At 31.0% G+C, this 27,052-nt stretch overlaps 1 protein-coding gene across 2 annotated transcripts; it reads right to left on the reverse strand.

The window, feature by feature from the left end:
• Window positions 1-1,094: 1,094 nt before the first annotated feature.
• LOC134681620 (PR domain zinc finger protein 14-like) lies at window positions 1,095-25,844 on the reverse strand. Of its 2 annotated transcripts, none has more exons than XM_063541274.1 (11): window positions 25,795-25,844; window positions 15,482-15,720; window positions 14,802-14,900; window positions 12,728-12,888; window positions 10,448-10,596; window positions 10,017-10,141; window positions 5,868-5,997; window positions 4,297-4,423; window positions 2,880-2,990; window positions 1,904-2,054; window positions 1,095-1,272 (listed from the first exon to the last, which is right to left on the reverse strand). In XM_063541274.1, exons 1-11 carry the CDS (start codon window positions 25,809-25,811, stop codon window positions 1,211-1,213), a joined length of 1,371 nt encoding a protein of 456 aa, XP_063397344.1. In that variant the 5' UTR covers window positions 25,812-25,844; the 3' UTR covers window positions 1,095-1,210. The 2 variants fall into 2 exon arrangements, with proteins under 2 accessions (XP_063397344.1, XP_063397343.1); XM_063541273.1 differs by having other exon boundaries at window positions 15,461-15,720.
• Window positions 25,845-27,052: the final 1,208 nt, after the last annotated feature.

The raw sequence follows: 27,052 nt of genomic DNA on the forward strand, positions 1-27,052 counted from the left end.
GATGTATTCTTCTGACTTTTCAGTCTCGTTCAGTCTCGTTGAAATCTCGTTCTTAAATTATTTCCAAAACATATGATAGAAGTGGAAAATATCAATGAATTTTAAAAATATTATAATCAAACATAACTCTGTGAAAAAATTGTGTATTTACCATGAACGGTTTTTGAATAATCCAGTTTTCAAATTTTACGACCATTCAAGTCAGTATTTTTAGTCAAAATTTTGAGAAAATGGGTGAGGGATACAAAAAATGAGTTTACAAGAATAATATACATCCCATCTCATTTTGGTCTTTTCCAATTTCTTAGATATGTATTTTTTCAATCATTTATAACAAAAAAGTTGAATTAATATTCATTTTGTTCTTTAAAATGAGAAAAATCATAAAAATACAAAATTGGCAGTATGGTAAATTTTACACCAAAAAGCATCAAAATATGATAAAACTTTCTTATATTAACACCTACCTATAGTTTTTGTAAGTTAAATTTATTCAGATTGGTCCACTTCATCTTTATGGAAAGTATGAAAAAAAGTTTAATTGTGGAACTGTGATTTTTTTCACGATAATAGCCCAAAAATAGGTAAAAATCGATGAAAAGTGAGAAAATCATCAAAATTGGGCATTTTCAAAGGGCCGTAGCAAAAAAAGAAGCACACCACCATATGATTTTTTCTTCACCAATTGTTTTGTTACAGTCTTATAAACCTAAAAATCAGGTTAAGAAAAAAAGTTTAATTCTAGAAATTTTTGGCTCCTCAGAGGTGTACATCCTTAAATGTCCTTTGTGCAAATATAAAATTCTTAAAGCGGTGAATTTGAGCTATCGTAGGACAAGTTCAAGTTTACTTCAGAAATATAGAACTTTCTGATTTCGCTTTATGCATACGTATTGAACTTGTGCGTTTAACATGTGCACTGCCTTCAGTATAACATTAATTTACTACACTTTACATAATATAACGTTTTAGGTCGACTATAACGTCATTTAATGAAGTCAAATAACTCAAATGTATTCCACTAATATGATAAAACAGGTTAACAGTAAAGAATATCGATCAAATACGATGTCCTAATGTTCTTTCTTTCTTGTTCAATAATGGCGTCATTGATTAACACAACACGCCCATTTCGCTTCTCGTTGATGAAATTTACATTTGATTGGATAACAGCTATTTGAATCTATATGAGTTTCCATTGGATCGTTTTCTACACTAAGCCAATCATATTTTTTTGAATTTCCTGTGTCTTCCATCCATTAAATGGTGTTTCTAAAATAACGAAGATGGAAAAATGAAAGTAACTTAGATATTTTATACACATTATTATATTTATACATTATTAAACAAAATACCACATAATGCCATTGTTTTATAAGAAATGCGTGAAAAAGGATAATCTATTATATATCTTTTATATCTTTAAGGTAAAAATGCAAATTGCACTTGAATTATCATTTTGACCATTTTCCAGTTGTCAGTGCAAACGTTTTCGGTTTGTTTAGACGATTATTTTATGTTTCAAAAACGGATCGAAAGTAATTCTGAAGCATGTAAATGTTGTTCTTACTTAAATCTGTATCACACGTTTCTAATGCACGAGGAACTAAATCCTTCGGGATTAATAGAAACAAGTAATTTTTTTGTTATTTGGATTGTCGAAAAGCGAAAAACAATTGTGTCATGACTTGTGTGGAAAAGCAAGATACTTTCATACACGCTTGTGTCTTTCAAAGTTGAAAATATCTTTCTGTCAATTAATTATAGATTGGAATTAATAACATTCGTCAGAAAATAAACGATGTATAAAATATATACTTGTATTTGTAGCTTTTTTATATATGGATCGGAGTATTCAATTCGGGTTTCAAACATTTGCATGTTTCTATAATATAAAACTTACCATGCGTTTTACTATGAAGTCGTTGTTCTATTTCATTTTTGAACTCAAGACCACAAATTCCACATTTACTCGATTTATCACGTGTATGCGTTCGTCTCACGTGACTGTCATGTGCAGCATGAGATGCAAATGCCTTTCCACAATACTTGCACTGTTATAAATTGATAAAATATGTGAGTCAAACATGATATTAAATACAATGGAACTTTTGAAAATCAGTTCAGTTACCCGTGTGCTCAAATATCATATTTAAAAAACAAGTAAATGTGATCATATGTAATTGCATGTATAGTAAAGCAGGATTAACAGCACCATTGTTTTTGTCGCCTTTGTCGAGTTCATTTACGATCTATAAGTATCTAATTGCAAACGTTCCATGTTAAGGCTAATAGACCATTATTGAAGATCGTTTTCTGTCAGACCAAATCCATGATCTTTTATGTATCCGTACATGTTGATCTCATATCCAGGTTTGTTTTTATGTTGATAGCAATATGTACACAAATGTCCTCTTTCTTTCTTTTGAATGTGTACAGGTGAGTGTGTATAATTTCTTGCTAAAACGTAGCATACACCCTTGACATTTTCGGACAATACACTTTTCATATTTCTCTATTTGGAGTTCTTGTTGCTTAGTCTTTAGTTTTATATGTTGTGATTTGCATAATGTTGTTTTTCGTTTAGTCCTTTTCTTTGTATTTTTGACATGACGTTTTCAGTTTATTTTCTACTTATGAGTTTGAATGTCCCGTATGTATCTTTTCCCATCCTTTGGCTTTCAAATAATTTTCAACACGGTTTTTTTTAGCAAATAAAGACAACAGTAGTATACCGCTGTTAAATAGTCATGAATCATTCAGCGAAAACAAATCCGGATTAATGATGTTTAAGTTACAATGCTATACACATATTCTTATATTGAATTGCCATGCTCAATCTATTGCGTCATATGAATTATGCTTTATTTGGTGCATACCTTAAATGGTCTCTCGCCAGAATGTTGACGTATGTGAGTTCGTAGAATACTTGATGCTGTGAACGATTTACTACAGTAAACACACTTATAAGGTCTTTCACCACTATGTACCTAGAAATGGAATAAAAACAATAAGGAAGTAAGAAGATGTGGTATGAATGCCAATAATACAACTCTCCATCCAAGTAACAATGGATAATTAGTTAACAATTATAGGTCAAAGTACGATCCTCAACACATAATCTTGACCCACACCGAACAGCAAGTTATAAAGAACCCCCAAAGCGACCAATGTAAAATAATTCAAACAGGAAAACCAATGGTATCATCTATATAAAAAACGAGAAACGACAACCACCGAAGAACAGGCCCAGTATGGACAGTTAACGAATTATCATTGCTAATCCTACCACACATAATTTATTTCTGAAATCTATTAGAACATGTAATTTTCTTATGATTGTTACGAGCCAACATTTTAATATTAATTGAAAAGCAACTTTTTGATCAAAATCTGGAAGGTATTTTTTATCAAACGTTTGATACTACTTATGATATTTAGCAAATTACTTTCATTTTTGTATTTAAATCGTTTCGTTGGTATTGAAAGGTAAATTAGACAGTTATGTTTCAATTTTGTTTACCATTGTATTTATATGAATTTATCTGCATCTGGAAAATGTATACTTTATACGGTATGTACTATCAATGACTTCAACTTGTTCTGTCGGCGTCATTGTCAAAGTTACAATTTTTTTGTTGGCGTCTTTGCTCAATCAATTTATATGTTTGTGTTGAATTCAGTAGTGTTTTTATATGTCTGTGATCTATGTTGTCTACTTTTTAGGCGGCTGGATTCCAATTATTTTTACATTGACCCATCATAACTGTTTGAGTTGTTCATTCAATTTTGTTGATATAACGAATCTATAAACAATTATCATACACGTGTGAGGTCCAGCTAGCTATATAACCCGGTATAAGCCATCTTTTTTTCCCTAAAATGCATTTACAGTTTAATAGGAAAGTGGCAGTTGTAAGCCACTTGTTCCGTTAATCGATAGCGTTTGATGTTAACAGTTTTTACAGACTTTCACTTTTTTAAATGCCATGGAGTTCGGTATTTTTCTTATATCTTTTATACCATTAAAGTTTCTCACCAGAATAGTTTTAACAAAAAGATATTATTCTTGTTTATATCAAAAATAGGATATAATTGTTTGCACAACCACGAAAATGTCTTTCAAGTCTTACAACACGATAAAGGCATGTATTATATGATTGTAACAATGGAATCATCTTATCAACAAATAGTGTTACGATTTGGAGTGTCAATGTTTTGAACATTCTGATTGGTCCATACCTCATTACGTTGCATTCGGAACAATAACAGAAGCTGGAACGATAGTAAACTTACCCTCATATGTTTGTTCAGACTAGAACTTTGACTGAAGCTTTTTGCACAAACAGAGCATTTATGTGGTCGGTGTTTTTCATGTACATGAAGAATATGAATGCGTAATCTGTCTCTCTTTTCAAATGACCTAAAATATAGATGTAAATCGAAATTGTGATTGCGTAAGTATTGTTATTTGAGATTGAGCAAAATATAGGCACGCAAGTCAAAAATTTGTTCCTTTTAAACTACAATAAAAAAGAAATAAAAACAGAAAAACAAAGAAAATGAAGAAAGTCTTACTTTATTTATATAATTTCACTCTCCAGTTTTGTTTTTAAACTCTCCAGTGTTTGTTCAAAAGAGCAACACATTGCAGAATGATTCTATAGATTTGTCACAATCAAAATTTGGAGGTGTCTGACATGAGTCTTCACAAAATACGTGTTGTTAAGTTATTTATGTTTCAGTAAACAAAAGACTAGCATGAAATTAACACGTGTCTAGGTATGTACCTATATGCATGCAATAATACATATATTAGTACATATAAGAGGCAACGAAAGTTTCCCAATATTTAAAACTTTGATATTTTCAAACGCAAAAATTATCAATGATACCAGGGTTATAATCTTTGAGCATGTTTTATATAAATGCAAACATTCGTAACCTATTGAACAATATACTTCGAAACCGTTCTTTGTTTTTGGTCCACTCATGTGGGATATTCCTGGTCCAATGCATTTTGAACTTAAATGAAACTCAGTTTCGTAGATATTTTCCGTTTATATACTTTTATTAAATGAAACATTAATTATTCTTTTCCATTTGTTGTTCTTATTCTTTTCCATTGGTTGTTATACTTATTTATAAGTCCAGATCCTATCATATGTCAGATGTTACAAATGAGACGGCAAAAGTGACAAAATTTGAATATGCAGGCTACTCATTTTGTTGTGGCATATACTAGACACCAACACTATTTGCCGAGCTCACTATTGATTTGATAGAGTATATATAGTTATACTTTGCAAGTAGATATGTTATTTTACAATAATAGTATGATCTTGGAGTATTTTGACTCTGAAAGATGACCAAAATCAGCCACTTTGGACATGAGGCTAAATGAGACATATTGAAACGGTTAGATTATACATACACTTAATAGACAGCATTGTTATTTCTATTCATTCTTACACTTCATGTGATGTATTACTAGGAACAACTATCAAACATTTATAAATGTTGCCGCTTGCTGGCGTTTATAAAAAAAATCCAGAACGGTTCAATATTTCCCAAAAACATTTTATGTGGTTATTAATATCAACAAGGTGCACCAATTTGCCAAATATGAACTCATTTGGCCAATGTGGCATGGTTTTCTGGCAGATTGGCTCTTAAGACATTGACATTGTATACCACGTACAGTTATAATTTTTTTTCCCTAAACATCTCTACAAATCTCGTACAGAGTGAACATGGATATTTTCTGTCTCCTTGATTTACACATTTCGTTTATTTTACCTGCTTTATACCTTGTATAAAGGATACAGTGATTTTTCTGTTCCCTTGATCTACACATTTTTACATACCTCGTACACAGTGTACATGGATATTTTCTGTCTCCTTGATCTACACATTTTGTATACTTCAGATGTTTGTCTCTATAATACTGATATGCGAATACTTTTCCACATCTTTCACATGTGAATCCTTCCTTACCTAAAATGGTCAAAATTGAATAATTAAGAATGGACTATTTTGTTGCTAAGATTGTATACAGCGTCAAGTAAGCCTTTAAATAGATTTTCAGTTCTATTTCTTCTTATCAATTTCACAAACATATTTATATGAAAAACCTGAAGGTTCTATGAAATGTGATTGCCAGGACGATCCGTACTCTACGGGCGTCCACTCGGCTTTAATGGTATACATATATGACGGAGCAACATGTTTTCTTTCTTAGATAAGTCGATTAATTGCATGTATTAAATTTATCAAATGAACATTTGTGAGTTCACTTAGAGTTTGCTCTTCTAGAAAATGGACATAAAACACTTTTTTCGCATTTGACATCCCTTCACCTTATCCGATTAAATCTCAACCAATGATAACATACTGAAAATATGTATAAAGGTAAAAGCAATCACAAATCAAACCTGATACTTGTATGTACATGTTACTCCTGTTTTGATTTTCTAAATTTGATAAGATTTTTTACTGCCTCCGTAAATACCGTACTATCCTCAAACACTTTCATTTTGGTGTTTTCGATTAAATCATGTCTAAACTTTTTTCTGTCAATGTGGGACTTTGGAATCATTTGTTTGACTTTAAATAGTAGTAGAAAATTTCGAAATAATGTGCTTTAAATCAAAAGTAAACACTTTTCATATTGGTAGCGCAGTTAATAAAATGTATTGTAAATTTCAATTATTGGACAATGCCAAAGTCGCATTTCTAATTTACAATACTAAAACAATGAAAATGAAAAATAAAAGCTGAAAAATTATGCCGTTCTATTAAATGATTTGAGTGCTAATTTGATTTTGAAATACGCTGCTTTTGTATAAAAGAGGGACGAAAGACACCAAAGGGACAGTCAAACTCGTAAATCTAAAACAAACTGACAACGCCATGGCTAAAAATGAAAAAGACAAACAGAAAAACAATAGTACACATGACACAACATAGAAAACTAAAGAATAAACAACACGAACCCCACCAAAAACTAGGGGTGATCTCAGGTGCTCCGGAAGGGTAAGCAGATCCTACTCCACATGCGGCACCCGTCGTGTTGCTTATGTGATTACAAATCCGGTAAATAGTCTAATTCGGTAGGTCAAATTCATGAAAGGGAAGGGGATTGTAGTTACGACGTAAGGAACATATCCGATATCATTTGTGAAACGGTTATTCCATAACGGTCAACCAACTCGTGATGGCGTCCGTAAAATTTACGAAGGGATGATTTCAACTTCACCATTTGGAACTCTTGGTTTAATAGTTTCCTTGTGAGCAGTAACCCTCTATCAAGAAAATCATGATAGGAAATGCAAGCACGGGAATATCGTATCAATTGAGAGAAAGGTTACAGATACCAACGGGATAATTAAACTCATAAGTCCAAATCAAACCATTATACAAATGAGTATAATGTTTTGCATTATTGTGCATAACGGTGCGGATTATAATATGCAATAGCTTGGTAAATGGAACATAAAGATTATGTTGTTTTCTATTCTTATCTGTTTGACAAACATTGATGGGAGAGTTTAATGTAAAATAGACGCATTTTCTTGTTGTATTTAACCCTATAAAATACTTATGGTCGTAAAGAACTGAAAACCTGTCGAGTTCTATGATCTTTCGTAAAATTAAAGACTTCAGTTGTAGTATGATACACGATTTTATAACATTTATGTGTCTATATGTTATAAAACTATACATTTACAAGACTAATCCTGACATCCTTCTACCTCAGATTAACTTTTAGACACTGTCAGGAACTTAAAGATAAAATACATCACGCCAGTGGCAATTTTAATATTGTAACTTTTCCTAAGTTTGTCAAAGATGCGAAATAAAAGAATTATGTTTCTAAGGAACACAGGATGACTTTGAGGTATTTAAAGGGAGAATAAGAAAACTAAAACACGCGAAAATATTCTCTAATATTTAGATAAATGTTTAATGACTTTTACGCTTCATTCTATCCGATTTACTTAGAAATGGATGTATTTAAGCGAGGTGCAAAACGATTAAATTTCTAATACATAGCAATGCACCCAGAAATGTCTACATTGCATGATCTTTAATTCCTTGTTGATACATCATTATCATTCACTAATTCCCTTGTTTCAATCTGTAATCCGGCTTTTAATATTCGTTGTCGACATACAGCAGAAACCATCAGAGACTCATAAAAGCACGAGGATGCGCAATCGCCTTAAGATAGCAATGATTTTATTGAGATTTTATTACAAGCCATTACGATACACGACTTTACAATCTATTTAGAAGAGCAAATGCTTAATTTTCATCCAATTAGTACCAATTAGGGACGAACGATAGATTATATCCACAGGATTTATTTGCGGGATGGGTGAAGCAAAAAGGGCTTAAGGGGCTATAATGGCGGATTAAAGACAGATCGCATGCGGTATTGCTGGAAATGAACTACAAAATGTCATTAAATTTCAGTCATGATCTTTTTCACCAAAATATCATCTTAATCGCCAATGATCACCATTAGCAATATAATACATCATCAAATTATTTGTATTATAGAACTATATAACAGTATCAGAATCTAAAACTATCGCCTGAGAATGAGAATCATATGACTTATGTACCAATCCTGAACTGGTACCTTACTTACTCTCAGTTTGACTTTTATTATTTCATTTTGTTGGATACATGCATTAACCATCATTATCTATATTTTGTGATTATTTTTCTTTAATATTTCTTTTGTGATTATGTTTCATATCATGCTTCTAACTTGAGCTTGAACAGTATACTAATGGTGTAGTTAGACGATCAAGCAAAACAACCAAACTTTAGATAAGAAAATGAATAAGAATTTTAAGGAATGATCACTTTAACGTCATCATTTTATTTTCTTATTTGCCGTCATAATATATTTTTGACAACGAATTATATTTCCAGTCAATTGATTTCTTTTAGTTTGTGAGATTCAAAAAATATATTTCTTCAGGTTATTCTAATAAATCACATGCTCGACGCTGTATTTAAAACGGACAAACTTATCCTTAAACAAGGAAATTATTGACTTATGATTGCTCTGTCGACAGCTTTACCAGTGAACCGTTTGTTCTCAGAGTTAAATCAAATCCGAAACTTTTTCATTTATTTTAAAACATTTACAGTTTGCAAATTTTTAGGTTGCAGTATCTTAATAAACTTTTTTTTTCTCACAAAATCACTAGGAGGAGGAGATACCAAAGGAAAAACCAAATCAAGTGTTTGTTATTTCCTTTTCGTACACAAGAACGATAATGCCTTAAACGCACGTCTGGCGTATATATTTTTTAACCTGGTACCTTTTGATGGCTTTTATTCGTGTGTTTCTCTGTCCCATTTTTTTTCACAATTTTTAATTGTAGTCGTGTCGTGTTATGTTGTCGTTTAATGTTAAAATTAACATTGCCATTAAAGCGGGAGATATGGCATGCCACAGAACCACACCTTTTTGTCTTAAAATGCCCTGTACCTAGTCAGGAAAATTGTCATTGTTACATTATAGTTCGTTTCTGTGTGTGTAACATGTTGGTGTTGTGTCGTAGTTCTCTTATATTTGAAACGTTTCCCTCAGTTTTAGTTTGTAACCCTGATTTTTTTTTCTCTATCGATTTATTAATTTCGAACAGCGGTAAACTACTGTTGCCTTTATTTGATACAATTGGTTTGTTACAGATTGTTTTAGAAGAGGGGTTCTAAATAAATGATTAGGTGTACTCTGTTGAAAATACTAATTATAATGCATTTTAGATTCTGAAATGATGAATAACAACTTTCTTTTACAAACGTTATGTTATAGTTTAAACAGCCAATTATAATGTGGATTATTTTGATTTTTTTTAAAACACCGTGTTTTGTCTATAAGTAAATGCATTCATCTGTCCACACCTGTAATGTCCCGCTAAGTTATCACATGTTCAATTGTATTACAATGAAGTATTGGAAGGTTTCATAAATTTGATAAAAGTAAGTCTTACTTTCATGTTCAATCGGTGTTTTCGGTACATCCTCATTTCCATCTTTCAACGTCAGGGGTATTCCCATGAATTGTGAGTACGAATCTCCATACCAAACTAATAGTTCAGTTCCGACAGGTATATCTCTGCAAGTGTACATAATAAACAACAATTAAGCGTATTTATAAAAAATAAAGCATAGTAGTGATTTTTCTTTTCTTTTTTCTTTATTGCTTTACTTTTTTAGGGATGAATAGTTTTAGTAACGCGTATTAAAAGCGAATGGAAGACAACTTCATAAAAATTGAGAATAAAACAAAAAAGCTATATAGTCATTCAAAAATTTAACTAAATAAGATTCGGAACATTTATCTCAGAAAACGTAAAATCTAAAAGTAAAAATCCCATCCTGAAGTCACATTAAATATACAATATAAAGGTAAAAGTCCTACCTTGAGGTTTCATAAAAAATATTATCACCATCTTGAATCACTACGATATTCTGTTCTGCTGCGTGTCTAGCACAGTTCACATAGGACATCCAACTACCTGTACTTCCACGACCATCAACAAAATGACTTAGTTGACCATTCTGGAAAATCTACGATATAAATAGTTCAAATTCGTAAGATGACATTCTAAAAATGATTTTTTGGAAATATCAAATATGAAAGAAAAATGCATTGGGCAAACTTGCAAGTATGTATTATAATCTAAGTTTAAAGAAATACATTCATATTGATCTAGCATTAAAAAGAATAATTACAAAAATACCGAACTTCAATTCGGAAAGTCCCTTATCAAGTGGCAAAAGAACAAACACATCATTCGAATGGAAAGTAACTGTTCTTTCTTTTACAGGCATTTTCTTGTGTAGAAAGGGGTATATTCAACCTAGTTTTATTGCTAGCTTATTTGAAACCTCTCACAACTTCTGCGCTGACATGAATTATCATTGATATGGCCATATTTATGAATTAACGGTTCACCAAAAAACTGATTCTTCGAAATACTAAGGCTTTTCTACCTCGGGAATAGATTACCTAAGCTGTATTTGGCAAACAATTTAGGAACTTTGGTAACCAATGCTCTTCAACTTCGTTCTTTATTTGGCGCCTTTTTAAAAAAAAAATGGATTCGAGCATCACTGATGAGTCTTGTAGACGAAACGTGAGCCTGGCGTAAATACAACATTTAATCCTGATATAAATGATGAGTTTATTTTGTGTGATAGTCGCTTAAAAGATATTAAGAATGTATGTATTAATGAAATTATTTTAAGAATGTATGTTTTAACTAAATTATAATCCTGGTACCTTTGATAACTAACAAGTAATGTATTCGTTTTAATTCTATAGCTAGTCACCACTTCAGTTTAATCATGTATATCTATCATAAAGTCATTTTATCAAAATTTACTGTTTGCAAAACTATGTATTATTCTTGATAATAATGATGTTTTTGTCCCAGGCGGATAATCCTGGCCTCACAACATTTTTGGAACGTTTGGTCCTCGACCTTTGTTGATGTTATGGCTTTCAAACTTTTTACATCTGAACATAGTTTTGTGTGGACGTAGCGCGCGTCTGGGGTATAACAATATTTTTTGACCTGTAACCCTGTGTAATGTTGTTGTTTTAATGTTATAATTAACACTGCCATTAAAGCGGGAGGTTTGGCATGCCACAAAACCAGGTTCAACCAACCATTTTTTCTTAGTCAGGAAAACGGCCATTGTTACATCATAGTTCGCTTCTGTGTGTGTTACATTTCGGTGTTGTGTTTCTGTTGTGTCGTAGTTCTCTTATATTTGATACATTTCCCTGAGTTTTACTTTGTAACCCGGATTTTTTTTCTCTATCGATTTATGGATTTTGAACAGCGATATACTACTGTTGCCTTTATCTATCATCAAACGATCTTAAATGACCTGTCACATAGTTGATGTCAATTGATTATACCAATACCCCACTTATTGTACGTGTTGCTCTCCAGTGCTCTGTTGTTTTCCGATTATAGTTGATGTGTTTCCTCGGTTTTAGTTTATAACCCGGATTTGTTTTCTCTCAATCGACTTATAAACAACGGTATACTACTGTTGGCCTTATTTATAACTGTTATCTTCAAACGGTTTCAAATGCCTTTCCAATTTAAAATATTTTATAGGCAAAAGTATAATCACAAAAATACTGAACTGAGGAAAAATCAATCGTAAAGTTCCTAATCAAATGGCAAAATCAAATGTCAAAACACACCAAACGAATGGACAACAACTGTCATATTCCTGACTTCGTACAGGCATTTTCAAATGTAGAAAATAGTGGATTGAATCTGGTTTTATAGCGCTAAACCTCTCACTTATATGACAGTTCCATCAATTTTTGTTATATTTACAATGGTGCGTGAAAAAAACCAAGACATTATAAAAAAAAAGTCAAAGTATGGGTACAACAGTCACCCCTGTGTTTCAAATGATATGAACTTACCTCCCACATAAAGCTGCTATCGTCAAATGATGTTAACTTACCTCCCACATATAACTGTTATCGTCAAATGATTTGAACTTACCTCCCACATATAACTGTTATCGTCAAATGATGCTTACTTACCTCCCACATATAACTGTTATCGTCAAATGATGTTAACTTACCTCCCACATATAACTGTTATCGTCAAATGATGTTAACTTACCTCCCACATATAACTGTTATCGTCAAATGATGTTAACTTACCTCCCACATATAACTGTTATCGTCAAATGATTTGATTTCACTTGTGTTCACCACTTTTCCTTTGAATGGCCCATACTTTGTTTCTTTTTTAATCAAATGTTGTCTGCTGAAAACACCGTAATGGACAATACCATTGAACGTATTAGGACATATACAAAGTTCTGAAATATATAGAGACACGTTAAACAAGCTTTTAACATACGTCACTTTTTGTTGCGTTGATGCATTCGAGTTATACGCAGTTCACACGTCGTTTGTGGTATCCTGGTGTACTGACTTTTAAAAAATCATTGGAATTTAATCCTGGTATCTATGATGAGTTTATAAGCATGTTTTGATGCACTATTATATTGTTTTATTGCCGAATTTTTCTTTTCTGAATGTTCAGTTGTGCGTTTTGTTGTACTGAATTCTCTTCAGGCAATGTTGGGGTATTTTAGCATGCCTGATAAGCGGGAGGGTTGGTTAGCCATGAAACCAAAGCAACCCAGCATTTTCTTCTTAAAATAGCCCGAACGAAGTCAGGAATATTGCAGTTGTTATCACATAAATCTATGACTATTGATCAGTGGTATACTACTGTTGCATTTATTTACGTAAGACATCTATAATGTATATTTAAATAGTCCCTAAAAGAGACAATCTAATTATACCAAACCATTTTTTAACTCCCCCTCTCCCCCTAAAAAAAGGGGAGGAAGGAAAATTGAAGTACGTTACGGAAATATGAAGTAATAATTAGCATAATATTCTATGTTTTAATACAATTATATTTACTCTACGGGAATGAGTTGGAATGTAATGAGAATATAAATAATTATAAAATTAAGAAAGTCGTTACTTTTTAATCAGACCATCCTTTCTGCAGGATTAAGAGATTGTCTTATTGCTATAGACGTCCATCAATTGTTGACGACTGCTCGATAATGTTTGGCTAAACGATAATGTTGAGCTTGTGTCCCATTGACATATAGCTCATGTTTCCTTTAATTCAGACCCTTTTATTTTATCTCGGGGATATTTCACTTTTTGTCAGCGGCTGTTTTTTTTAAATGATGTCGAAACACTTACAAGGCAGAAATGATTTCAACTTGATTTTTTATATCCTATACAATTTTACTTATCTTAAAAAAGCGAATGTAACATTTTGAAATATTACAACTGTATATATACTCCGAATACGTTTGTTTCGTGCCATATAAATTTCACAAAATACCCGAATGTCATCAATAATTAGCTTCGTGTTTTAAATACATTTGACACTTCGAAATTTATTAGAAAAACAATGAATACAACCAAGAAACTGACTTCAATTCAACTATTATTAAGAAACTTTGTATTAAATCGAGGGCAAGTTTTGTGGTGTAGAGAATTGATTAGGGTATTTACGTAGTCTGAACTGCTTCTACACTTTAAAGTTCATCTAACATTGGAATAATCAACCATTGCCTTGTCTGACAATTAAATTGTAATAACTAATTTGTCAAATATTTCATAAAAGAGCATTTGTATCATTATTAGAAAATTTTATTTCTAAAATTTCTAATTGTACTTAAGGGAACGTCGTTAAGATTAGAAAAAAAGCAAATTTAAGACACAATCTGAAGAATTAAAAGTCATTAAAATTTGAAAAAAATCCACTAATACTATTTTAATGAGATGTAAACAAGTAATAATGACAACAGTAGAACACTTCACTGAGTTATATGCGTACAGTAATTGGATGGTAGTATCGTTAGACTTTCTACACAATTACCTCGAAAAATTGTCATACTCAACAGAAATCCTGCAGACGGGGGATTAAAACATTGATACTGTCGTGGGATGGCCATGATTTCTAGTATTTACATATACTAGTCCCCCGTTCGGATTAAGTAGAAAAGAGAAAACTTAAAGAAGTTTGTTATGATCAGCAGTTTTATTTTTGGTCTCTGAAAGGATGGTTTTCTCACTTCCAATCATACCATATTTCGTTCTTTTGTAAGTAAATGAAGGATAGGTTATGTCTAAATGTTGTGTAGTGCGCATTTCGAGAAATTTGAAAAAGGCAAAAAATATATATATATAAACTTACCTTCCGGGAGATCATGAGGAGGTGGTTCAGATCTATTAAGTTTCCATGACGATACGGGTAACGATCTGGCTGGTGAATGAGATAAAAGTCTGTCTATACCTAATTAACAAAGAAACACAAAAAAAAATGAATAACCATGTAACTATCTCGTACATCAATGTCTTTAAGCTTTTTCTACTCTATTTGGTGAAAACACAATTGAAACTGTCTTACACGATAAGTTAATATGTCCGAAATGAAGAGTTTGTTCGTCTTTTCTTGTACAGTAAATTTTATAGTTTAGTATGTATCTATAGTTTTATGTGTCATTGTAAACTTATTGTTATTGTTTTACTCTCACATTAATTGTTTTGTAAATGTCAATATGTTTCCGAATGTATCATTTAACAATATGAACATCCAACGAGGCGCGCGTTGCCTTTTTATTGATAAAACCATAGAAAACACCATAATCAATTATAAAAAAGAAATGTATTATCCATCGGACTGGCAGGACTATAATACTGTATGAATATTCTCTGTTGCTACCATGGTTTTGTCATGTTATTTAAATTTTCTGTATTTTGTTCCCCAATATCTCGGGTTTTTATGGGTCAATAATATTTTATCATTTGAAATAAATCATTTTTCTCTATCTTTATAAATACAACTCATATTACCGTTCTTCTTAAAAAACGCACCATGACTAATCTCGCCAATTTTTAAACCACTCAGCGCATGTGCTGGAGTTCCATTTGACGAATAACCAAATAACACAAAGTCAAGATCTTCTTGTGTGAAAAAGTATGTTGATGCTCTTTGAACTTGGTGTCCTGGATACAATCGGTTTGAAATCTCAGCAAAATTTCGGTATTGTTGCATCATAGGATAATATTGTTGAAGATATTCCGAAGACATCATTGTAGGCTGAACAAATAACCTATAAATAGAGATATTCAGAAGACATGAATTTACCGAACAAAAGAACTATATAAAGCACATGCTGTATGTTTACTTTTTCGTCATAGATCAACGTCATATCCCAAAAAAAAGATTGAAAATTAAATTGTCATGAACTCAATAAAAGAGTCTATAAAAAGGTAAAATCACCAATTTTCCAAGGAAAATTCAAAACGGAAAGTTCTTAATCAAATGGCAAAATCAAAAGCTCAAACACATCAAACGAAAAGATAACAACTGTCATATTCCTAACTTGGTATAGGCATTTTCTTATGTAGACAATGGTGGATTGATCATGGTTTTATAGCTAGCTAAACATCTCAATTGTATGACAGTCGCATCAAATCCTTTATATTGACAACGATGAATGATTACAATAAACAGACATAACAGGTAAAAATTTCAAAAATAGGGACACCCTAGTTTTGGTTGGGTTCGTGTTGTTTATTCTTTAGTTTTCTATGTTGTGTCATGTGTACTATTGTTTGTCTGTTACTCCTTTTCTTTTTTCAGCCATGACGTTGTCAGTTTATTTTCGATTTATGAGTTTGACTGTCCCTCTGGTATCTTTCGTCCCTCTTTAAGTTACCTTTTTATTTAATATATATTTTGATTAATAAGCATTTTCTTTGAAACTTCCAAATTTGGAGATCATTTTGTAAAAAGTATCGATTTTATAATTTCTATTTGTCTGTTTAATTTTTATTTTTATTAATTTGGGGTTATATTCACTGTGCAACATTTACAAGCTGTTGTTGTTTTTGGTGATGATTAAGCAAAATAACTTATACGCATGAAATAATATCGTGCAACTGTCAGATTTATCATCCTTGAAATATAGCAAAATTGTGGTTTCCTGAACAGTTAATTGATATGTTACAAACGAAGTTCTCGTTTGATCAAATGAAACTTTTAAATGCAAAGTTTAATTATGTTTTAATCTGAGGAGTTTATTAACGTCATGAATGCGTCTGCATTTGAGTCAAACTAAAATGTCTAACAGTCATATTAAACATTTAAAAAAATGTAAAATGGTTTAGTACATGAAGATAACAAGTGTATGACAAACAAAAAGGCATATGAAGTAAAAATGTTCAGACACAAAATATCATCATATCTACAATCTGTCAATGTTAAACAGCTTAGATGAACTTATAAATTATTGTTATTTATTTCACATGGTTTTATCAGTTTTCAAATGTTTCTATTAATACTAGATGATTCTAGGCATACACGTGTTTAAAAATTTTATCAAAGAAAACTGAAGGTGCTTCTTGCAAATAACATCATTGTATATACTATATAATGCCCCATCCACATATGCATATCAACGTCATAGTACAGACTATATAGCATGTAGCATGTATATCAAAGTGTTTGGATATCAATTTACAACATGTATATGACTATTTTGTACATATTATACAATAAATTATAACAATTATTGTACATGCTATATAGTGAATGAATATGTTTGTTCAAGCTATAAAGTATTTGAATATCATTGTACAGACTGTACAGTGTATAATAAGTTTTGTGCAGTCTAAACAGTTTATGAACATGTTTTATAGACTATACATTGCACACACATTAGTGTATAGCTACACAATATATAAACATGATTATATGGACTAAACAGTTTATAAACATGAATGTACAGACTAAACAGAAATAATCTTAATTAATTTACTGGTTTATGAAGGATATCGTTTAAAAGAATCGTAAAGACGAACAATGGTTCTTCTGTCTCATTTCTGTGTGTCATGTGTACTGTTATTTGTCTGTTTGTCTTTTCCCCTGTTAGTCATGGTGTTGTCAGTATATTTTCGATTTATGAGTTAGGTTGTCCCTCTGGTATCTGTCGCTCCTCTTTTAGATTTATATCTCAAATTTGACATAAGCGGCCATCTCAGTATTAGAATCAATGACAAACGAGACTATTTCAATTTGAAATTATCAATTCCCCACACCTTACTTATTATACGTCAGAAAATGGGATACACATTTCCCCAACTCATTCGGTATTCAAGCACTTTCAGCTGCGTATCAGACTTTGTAAAACGTTACCAATGTCTGATCAGAAAGTTGATAGACCAGGGGTATGACTAAAAACGTCTCGTACTTTTTCTAAAGAGAAGTCCATCGGAAGATACCAAGACTTTGTTGATAAATATCCCGTATCAACTTCACAAATAACACACGATGGTCTTGATGTGTATATTATAGATTCTGACGTTTGTTATGATCCTAATATATATAACGTGTTATAGTATTCTTTTATGTGTCTGTGTAAATTATTACATTAACTGTTATCCTAGTTTTGGCATCATCCATTTGACGTGGTTAAGTACTTGTACATCCCGTCATTGTGTTGTAGTGCTATTGTAAATTTTGAATTCTTGTCTTTCGTTTTTGCTATATTAATGTGCTTTGTCTTTGTCTATATACCTTTTTGTTTGTTTTTATTGACATATTTTCTTTCTGTTTGTAGTGATTAGAATTATAACACAATCATGACCGCTGAACCTCTATTTTTCACATTTTAACCCATTATGTCTGTTTGTTTTGTTCACACATCATTGTTAATATAAAAGAATTGTAAGCCACTGTCATACAAGTGAGAGGCTTAGCTAGCTATAAAACCAGGTTCAATTCACCATTTTTCACAAAGGAAAATGCATGTACCATTTCAGGAATATGACAGTTATTATCCATTTCTTTGAAGTGTTTGAGCTTTTGATTTTGCCATTTGCCTACTGTTTTTCGGTTTAGAATTTTCCTCGGAGTTCGTTATTCTACATTTTTGTACAAATTGACAAACACAAGTGGATGCTAAATACAATACAACACCTGCTTTTTCGATTATAGGCGAATGGTGACGTAGGTTGATTTTTTTTTAATTCGAGACAAGAAGTTAATTGGATTACAAATAAATTTAAAAAAAAATGCAAATCGTGCTTTCCTATTCTATTTTTATCTGAAAATTCTTAAAATCACTTGAAAGATCAAGACCCATTTAACATTACTATAAAGAATTAAAATCAAAGAGACACGCGTTATAGTTTGAATATGCCTTAATTATTAATAAATCACACGTTTCACTGAGAATCGTTATGGTTCCGTTATTTTACGGTTCACAGAATAGTTTTTTTTATCAATTATACTGCAAACTATATATAGCCGCACACTCATTATTATTAATTTTTTGACCAACAGTTTAATATCATCATTTTATATTACCTCTTCAAAACGGATATTATGTGAGGAGTATGATTTTTTGATTGAGTTAAGTCTGCCAATTGATATTTTATCGTATGTTTTTCTATGTTGTGATGTTATGCTATTGTTTCAGAAAAAGGGAGAAGGTTTGGATCCATTAAAACGTTTAATCCCACTGCAAATGTTTGCACCTGTCCTAAGTCAGGAATCTGATGTACAGTAGTTGTCGTTTGTTTATGTAATATATACGTGTTTCTCGTTTCTCGTTTTGTTTATATAGATTAGACCGTTTGTTTTCCCGTTTGAATGGTTTTACACTAGTAATTTTGGGGCCCTTTATAGCTTGTTGTTCGGTGTGAGCCAAGGCTCCGTGTTGAAGGCCGTACTTTAACCTATAATGGTTTAATTTTTAAATTGTTATTTGGATGGAGAGTTGTCTCATTGGCACTCACACCACATCTTCCTATATCTATGAAGCAGTATATAAAAAGGGGAGGGACACAAACCTATTCACGAACAAGGACAGACAAAAACCGAAGCCAAAAATGTTTTTTTAATATTTTTTTTAATTTATTTGTTCATTGTTTAAATAATTTTACTATTTATTTTATGTGTTCTTTTTTTCATTATTTGATGATCAAAGAAGAAAATTTAAAAGATTTTATAAACTCGTCTCGAAATGCCTTGTAATTCCAGCTTTCTACATGCAAATATACAGTCCGCAATTTTCAGATATTTTTTGTTTTTGTTTGCTTTTTAATTTAATAATGAATTCAAAATACCATTTATATTATTTCTTATTCTATCTGTTGTGCAGTGACGCTGCTTTTAATCAGAACAAACCAATTTACAAGAAGAAAAAAATCAAATAGTTTTTCATGATTCTCCATAATTGTAATAATTTTGTAGACTATACATAGTAAAGACTTAAATCTAAGGATTTTTTTTTATCATTTTAATTATTTATTTGCTTGTTTGTTTTTAATTTTCTTTTTTTCATTTTTCACAACCAATTGTCCATTTTAACCTTTAACGGTTATGGCCAAAATCAAGACCTACAGTGACTAGAGATATAATAGACAGGAGACACGCGTCGTGGTTTACACGCTTATAAATACTTAATTTCTCCGAATGCTTGATTAACGGTTGAAATAAGTTAGTGCATTTTAAGTCTGATGTAGAATTGAACGGTAGATGTAAGAAAGATCAAAGAAAAGTAGACTATTACAACCCATCATTAAAGTCACTTTCCAGTTTACCTGGAAAAACGTCATAAAAATCACAATAATTATATAGCTACCTTCATAAAACAACAATAAATTCTTTATAAACACTTAAATGAATGTCCTTTGATTCCAAGTTTTCTTTTAAAGAGTTGATGATACGGAGGGAAATTGTCACTAAAAACAAAGGCTTTTATCTCTTGGGGTTACACCCATCATAACACGATCTGTTAATATCAATATTTAATAACAATTACTGTTAGCTTTGATGAACCAGATTGCGCTTTAAGATACTTGTTCAGATTTTATAATTAAGTAATAGATGGAAATTAGATGCTCACTAAAAGCAATCTTTGCCGCCTTTTTTATTTTTAGTAAAACTGCATTTTAAAGATCGAAATACCATTAAACATTTATAACTATCTAAGTTTAAGAGGTTTCAACCCCTTATAGAATTTAAACATGTTATTTGTTGTCCCATAGAGTTTAAATATTTACGTGATGTCTTTTATTATAATACTTTGGCTATACTTCGATATATGTATAATAAAAGTACTGTTTATGTTTTTCATAACTGCCTTATCTTTATCAATTGTTGTTGGAGATCCGTAATTCATTCACAACACAAAACCGAATTGTAACCGGCATGACAAAATGTGAAACTATTTAAACGAGACAATCGAAGGTATGCAAAAACAAAAAAAATACCTACAAATATGACAAACAATAACCAAATTTAACAACTGAAAAACAGGCTCCTGATGTTGATGTTGGACAGGCATATGCAGAATGTAATTGGGATCTGTACACATGAACTTTAACATAATCAAGCGTTGTAGGATGTGTGCTGTTTTAAAGTACTTTAAGAACCAAAATTGCTTTTATGTGTCCTCAAATGTAAAATGGGCATCTATTGCAGCTCTCCAAGAAATATGTATGACGATGTCATTATTACTATTGCGTTCATTTGAAATAATTCGTGCAGCCGGTTTTGTTTTTAGCTTTCAAATCCCATCACTATAATCAACAATAAGTAACATGCGCAAAATTTTTGAATTCCGATTTCTATTAAATTTGGAATTATTTTCTTACTAGGGCGTGTAATGAAATCAAGCCTTTAATATCATCTTGTATGGATTTTATCATTTATTATTATTATTACATTGAAACTTTATTTTGCGTTATTTATATGTTTCATCAAGTTTCAATTTAATTTGGCGCAAATTAGATCACTAAAAATAAATTATAATTGGCGCAAAAGGAAGAGAGCAATTTTTATGATCTTATAAATAATGGTCTATACTAAGAAAAATGTCTTTGTTGGTTGCGCGATTTGATACACATTTTATTTTTTTTATTTTTCAGTCAATGCAGTAGTTTTATTGTATGTTAAACGCAATGTTTTGCCATCTTATAAAAAATCTGATAATCAAAATGGAATATAAAACAAACGTCTAGAACAAAAATGGAAAAGGGGGGGGGGGGGGGGGGGGGTGTCAAAGGGACAACGAACGGTAAATGAGGAAACAGATCAATGTCATCAACGGAAATCACAGACCCGGAGGTGACCTTCTCTGACCCCTAAACAATAAAGTATATTACTTCAGAGACATGGATGCTACATTAAACTCTGAAACATGCATCTTGAATTCCGCTCGCCGGTGTTAGGGGCAGTTAGGGGCATATGAATTTAAAATTGTAACTTTCCAATATGAAAAAAAACGCCCCTATAATCTTAATCCCTCCCCCCCCCCCCCCCCCTATTCTCCGTTTCAAAGTCTCTGGGTTAGCCTCAAGATGTCTTTTGGTTATTTGTACTGTTGACTTTTTGCCAATTTGTTTTTTTTTAAACCACATTTTCTATTATTAAGATGTAAATTTAGTTACGAGAGAATTATACACTGAATGCATGTGCACGAAGTGCATACATAAATATTTAATCACATGCAGGACATTTCTGTCACATTTGAAAACATGAGTAATGCTATTTTTAATATTTAGCCATTATAACAAGGGAATTTTGATCTTATTTTTTAAACTTGTCGATAGAATGAAATTATTTTTACTATTTTCATTAAAAACAAATTTTAACAGATAATGAAATTGAACATGATCTACCGACCACTTTCGAGTTCATCCGTCACCGGAAAAAACTCGTCAATTATACGCGTCTTTATCATCGTCATTTGTGCGTTTAGGGGCGTCGTCACTTCTTTCCAATGTTGAGCGAGTGGTTGGAAAACTATATTTCTATATTGTACGAATTATTCGGCAAATTGAATTCTCAAAATTGACAATCAACTCTGCTGTCATTAGGGAAATGTCAGTAAGTACCTACAGAGCAACCATTATTTCTAGTTTATCCTGCACAAAGACGATCACTAAGACGCTTGATGAACGTAAATAGTGCAGGGATACAGGCGAGCCCCTCTATCTGGTAAATGACGTCATAAAGGCGTGTATAATTGACGAGTTTTTGCCGGTGACGGATGAACTCGAAAGTGGTCTGACTGATAGATTATTTTGAAAAATACATAAAAGAGAAAAAGTTATAATAAACGTTATCAACGTGTTTATAATATTTATGCCTTATTTTTAAACATTCAGCAAAAGTGAAAGCCTATCTGAAAAAAGTCAAGTATTTATATAAATGAATGGAACACTATAGTTGCGAGTTCTAAACTAGTCACCGATTCTCTGAAATGGTTCATTTATACTCTATCCTATCTTAAAATGTAAAAGAAAAACAAAAAAGTGACAGTAAAAGTGGAAAAAATATATTTGCATAAAGTCTATAACTGCAGTATTGTTCATTTATCTATAAAGAATGTTTTCATTATCTATTTGTTTTATTTTTCACGAGCGCACATTTTCGTAAATGTATGCGACGAATAATTTGTCTGATGTATATGGCATCTCTTCTTCTGTGTGTAACATAGTAGTCAAAAATATTAACTATTAAGTCATAAGTTTAGCAGTTAGCGAAATCTTTATTCTTTAAAGCGGGAAAACTATCCTACTTCAAGAGGTATTTGCACTAATAAGGATTCAGCAATATACATGTTAATTGAAATGTACGATATTTACAATGAATTCTCATGATAATCGCGTATTTTCATACTGTATTTCATATTTTTTAATGTGTTAATTCAATTATAAAATTATGAAGCTTTTAACAATAAATAACCCATTTCGATTTTAATCATTTTTTTAGTTTATTTATTTGTTAAATCAATTTTGTAAAGGTAAAAGCATGTCCAGCGGGGTAATCAATCTTTCACGATTAAGAACACCCGAGTGAGACCATTAAGGACAGGTCATGTAAATGGAAAGCGAACAGATGTAAGATACCAGGGCGGATATTCATACAAGATTTGTTCCGAACGGACGGATTTTTCTATATGTCTTACGATAAATTAGCACTACGATTAGGGTGTTAGGCATATTAGCCCAAGTCGATTAGACCGTTATCTGACATTTATTGCAGAATAATGATCAATTTTATTTAAATAAATGGATATCTAAGAAGAAAAAAAAACTATAAACACACAACACGTACCTTACACGATATAATTGATACGTCGGATTATAAACTAAATTGACAAACTTAAAAAAAAACAAAAAAAACTTTGACGCTGATGGCCCCGAAGCTATATCAAGCCCATTAACTGACCAATGGTGTCTCGGATAATGGTCATAATACGGCAGATTATAAACTAACTTGACAAACCTTAAAAAATAAAATTTAAAACTTTGACGCATCTTGTCCTGAAGCAAGCCCATTAACCTGTCCATCGAAGTCTTGGATGATGGTCCTGCAATTTGAGATTTTATATCATTTACATTAAGATTAATATTCCGCAATTACGTCATGCGAGAACGATTAAATAGAATTTCTAAAGTATAATTGTTTTTGATTTGCCACTGGACGTTAAGCAACAATCAATCAATCAAATACTATATATCCGTATGTATATTTATCAAAAACAGAGTTATTAACATTTTGGGCAATAAAAAGGGAAAAAAGGAAAACTGAAAGGTATTTTTTGGCATATTGTTTAGGTAAATTTTTCGATTTTTGTCAAATTCATATATAAAAAATTTCAACAAACATATTTACAAATTTCTACAGTTGTTATCTTTTTAAATGACCGTGAATTATAGACATAAAAACAAATATTATCGTTCACCAGATTGTCTTTAACTTTCATGGCAATAAAAAAACAAGAGTACTTTTTCTAGCAATTAAGGTAAAGGGAACATAAAGAAATAATTTGCCCGAACATTTTCTTTTATATTTGCATGATTACACGATAGTAACCTTTTTTATATTTTCAATTTTGATTTTTTTTGATTTTTTAAATGGATTTTAATTGATCCACAGTAAATCATTTCTTTATTAATGTTCTGATGGAGGAATTATACGCACCATTTTATTATTAACCGCGAAAATATGTTCTTGATCAAGAGTTTATTGAGCTGTATCTATAATTTATTTAAGATTTTTTAACTTCTATTTGATTAAAATATCATATTTTAATTTTGTTTTTCTCAAAAGTGCATTTAAAGAGGTTGCGGGATGTTTCTCCTGTTCAACAAATTATATTCATTTTGTACTATTAAGTATTTGCCAGTTCATTCTGATTAAAAAGGTCATACATGTTGTATTATGTCACTTGTCAAGTTGTTATAGTAGCAATTTAAAAGAAAAAGAAAAAAGAAACAGTTACTATTTGAAATGAATTATAACTGCATTACTTCAAGTGTTAAAAAAGTTTAAATGATGTAAACTTTTTAATTATTTAATTTACCTTCACTTCAAAAACAAATATTAAACGAGAAAAAATGTGACATTGTTGAATGTATACAGAGGACAATTTCCATAATATAAATGTTACAAATTTACCTAAAACATATATAGAAATCTTTGAATTAACTTCATGAATTTCATCAAAAATGTTTTTGTACTACTGTTGCTATTTTAATAGGTAAATTAATCAGATTTCGAGAAATAAATTGATATTTAACAGCATAATTTGACCTGCAAACGACATTTTCAACCAGAATACTCGTAAAATGAGAATAGAAATGGTGAATGTACCAAAGAGACAACAACCCGACAAAAGAGTAAAAACAAAATGTCACCAATGGGTCTACACCACAGCACGAAAACACCGCAACTGGAGGCGGACTTCAGCTGGCCCCCTAAACTAAAGAGCATTCCTATGAATTTGAAAAGGTTGTTATGTTATAGAATTCCTTGTCTATTTACTGGGACTAACACCGGATTTGTTTTAATATATTGGTCCATATTTTTGCAGTAAATCTTGACATGAGTGAGCCAGCTTTTTAACTTTATGATATTATGATTATTTTTAATTCTCCCTTGTCAATTTATACAGTTCACGTTTGCAAGAGTTATGGTCCTTTGAAGTTAAAATAACCAACTGCTTGATTTATTATTAAAAATGCAAAAGTATTTGTATTTTATTTTTTTCAAAATGAGAAAAAAAACCATATTGTAAATATGACTTTGTGATAACAAATTATTTGAAATACAAAAAGCGCAAAAGAATTTAATTTACAAGCTTATACCATTATTTTTAACGTACCCCTGAAAATCTGTCATGTCCGGTGGTGAAAAATAATTAACTTGCAACTGATTATCCATTGCAAAATATAATATTGATACTTTTCTAAGATTTTTAAGTTAAATACCAAATATGCGCTAAATTTACTGTTAATATCTGAACCAATCATAGAGCAGTATTAATCAAGTAATAGATATAACGCATGCGTTAATGATTTCCTTGCTGATTAGTTTTCCGCGCCTGTAAAATCACGCACTGTCTATCCATTTCAGACATTAACATTCATTAATAATGTAGCAATGAATGTTTTATGGTCTTCTAACACACGAGGCGGTAATTTTATGGTCTTGGAATAACTAGTTGATTAGAAGGAGAGTATTATCACAGAAAGGCATTTAATATGACAGGAAATGTATGGAAGCGTTGATCTTTTAATCTATCTCATATATGGGAAACAAATCGAAATTTATATAGTCTGTAAAATGGTAAACTATTAAGATTTAAATATGGTATCAATCTATTTATTTTTACCGCTTTGCTTTCTATGATTATATTTTTCATGTTAACTTTGATAAGAAAAAAATATAAAAATAAAATAAAATGGACAAGCATTACACATGAATCATTTTTCTTTTTACAGCTTTGCTCTATAGCAAACAAAATGTAATGTTAAATTTGATAAGAAAAAGTAAGAAAATAGAATTGGAAACCATTAAGCATGATAAAATTTGAACAAAAACCCTACAAAATAAACGGAGATTTGATAAAATTTCTCAAACCAGAAAGTAGTTTGGCCTCTACTATCGTCCACTGTCGCGATAACATTAATTTCGTTTCTGTTATTTTTTAAAGTGACTAAACAAAATTGAAATATTAATTTATGTATTATTCAATTAAAATGTAAAATATTCTTACATATGGTGCTTTATTCTTGGTAAACGTGTTTTTTTTTTTAAATTTCTATTGATTCCTTTTATTATAGTTTGTACCAATTTTGTATTTTCATCGTTTCGATATAACTAAAAATATTTGAAATTCAAAATATTGTGACATCAATACAGATTCATTGGTTAATAATATGCGCATTTATTTAAATGTATTCTTCGATATATTAGTTCAAAACTAAATATTGTAAATCTAAAAATGTTGTAGGGCAATAACTTGGCAAAAACAAATGTCAAAAACATTTGGAGCTAAACGAGATAGAATATACATGTTCATCGGAGAGAAAAACCCGGCTTAAATTATAACAAATTTAACATCTTTTTGGCAATTGGAA

The sequence above is a fragment of the Mytilus trossulus genome, chromosome 8 (genome assembly GCF_036588685.1).
Source record: "Mytilus trossulus isolate FHL-02 chromosome 8, PNRI_Mtr1.1.1.hap1, whole genome shotgun sequence".
Taxonomy (NCBI): domain Eukaryota; kingdom Metazoa; phylum Mollusca; class Bivalvia; order Mytilida; family Mytilidae; genus Mytilus; species Mytilus trossulus.

Bases quoted from the DNA above. Each gene is read 5' to 3' on its own strand.
- LOC134681620 (XM_063541273.1), bottom strand. The intron at 2,055-2,879 runs GTATGCACCAAA...AATTTATAACAG, and splicing joins CTGGCGAGAGACCATTTAAG to TGCAAGTATTGTGGAAAGGC. The intron at 1,273-1,903 runs GTAAGTTTTATA...TCGTTATTTTAG, and splicing joins ACTTCATAGTAAAACGCATG to AAACACCATTTAATGGATGG.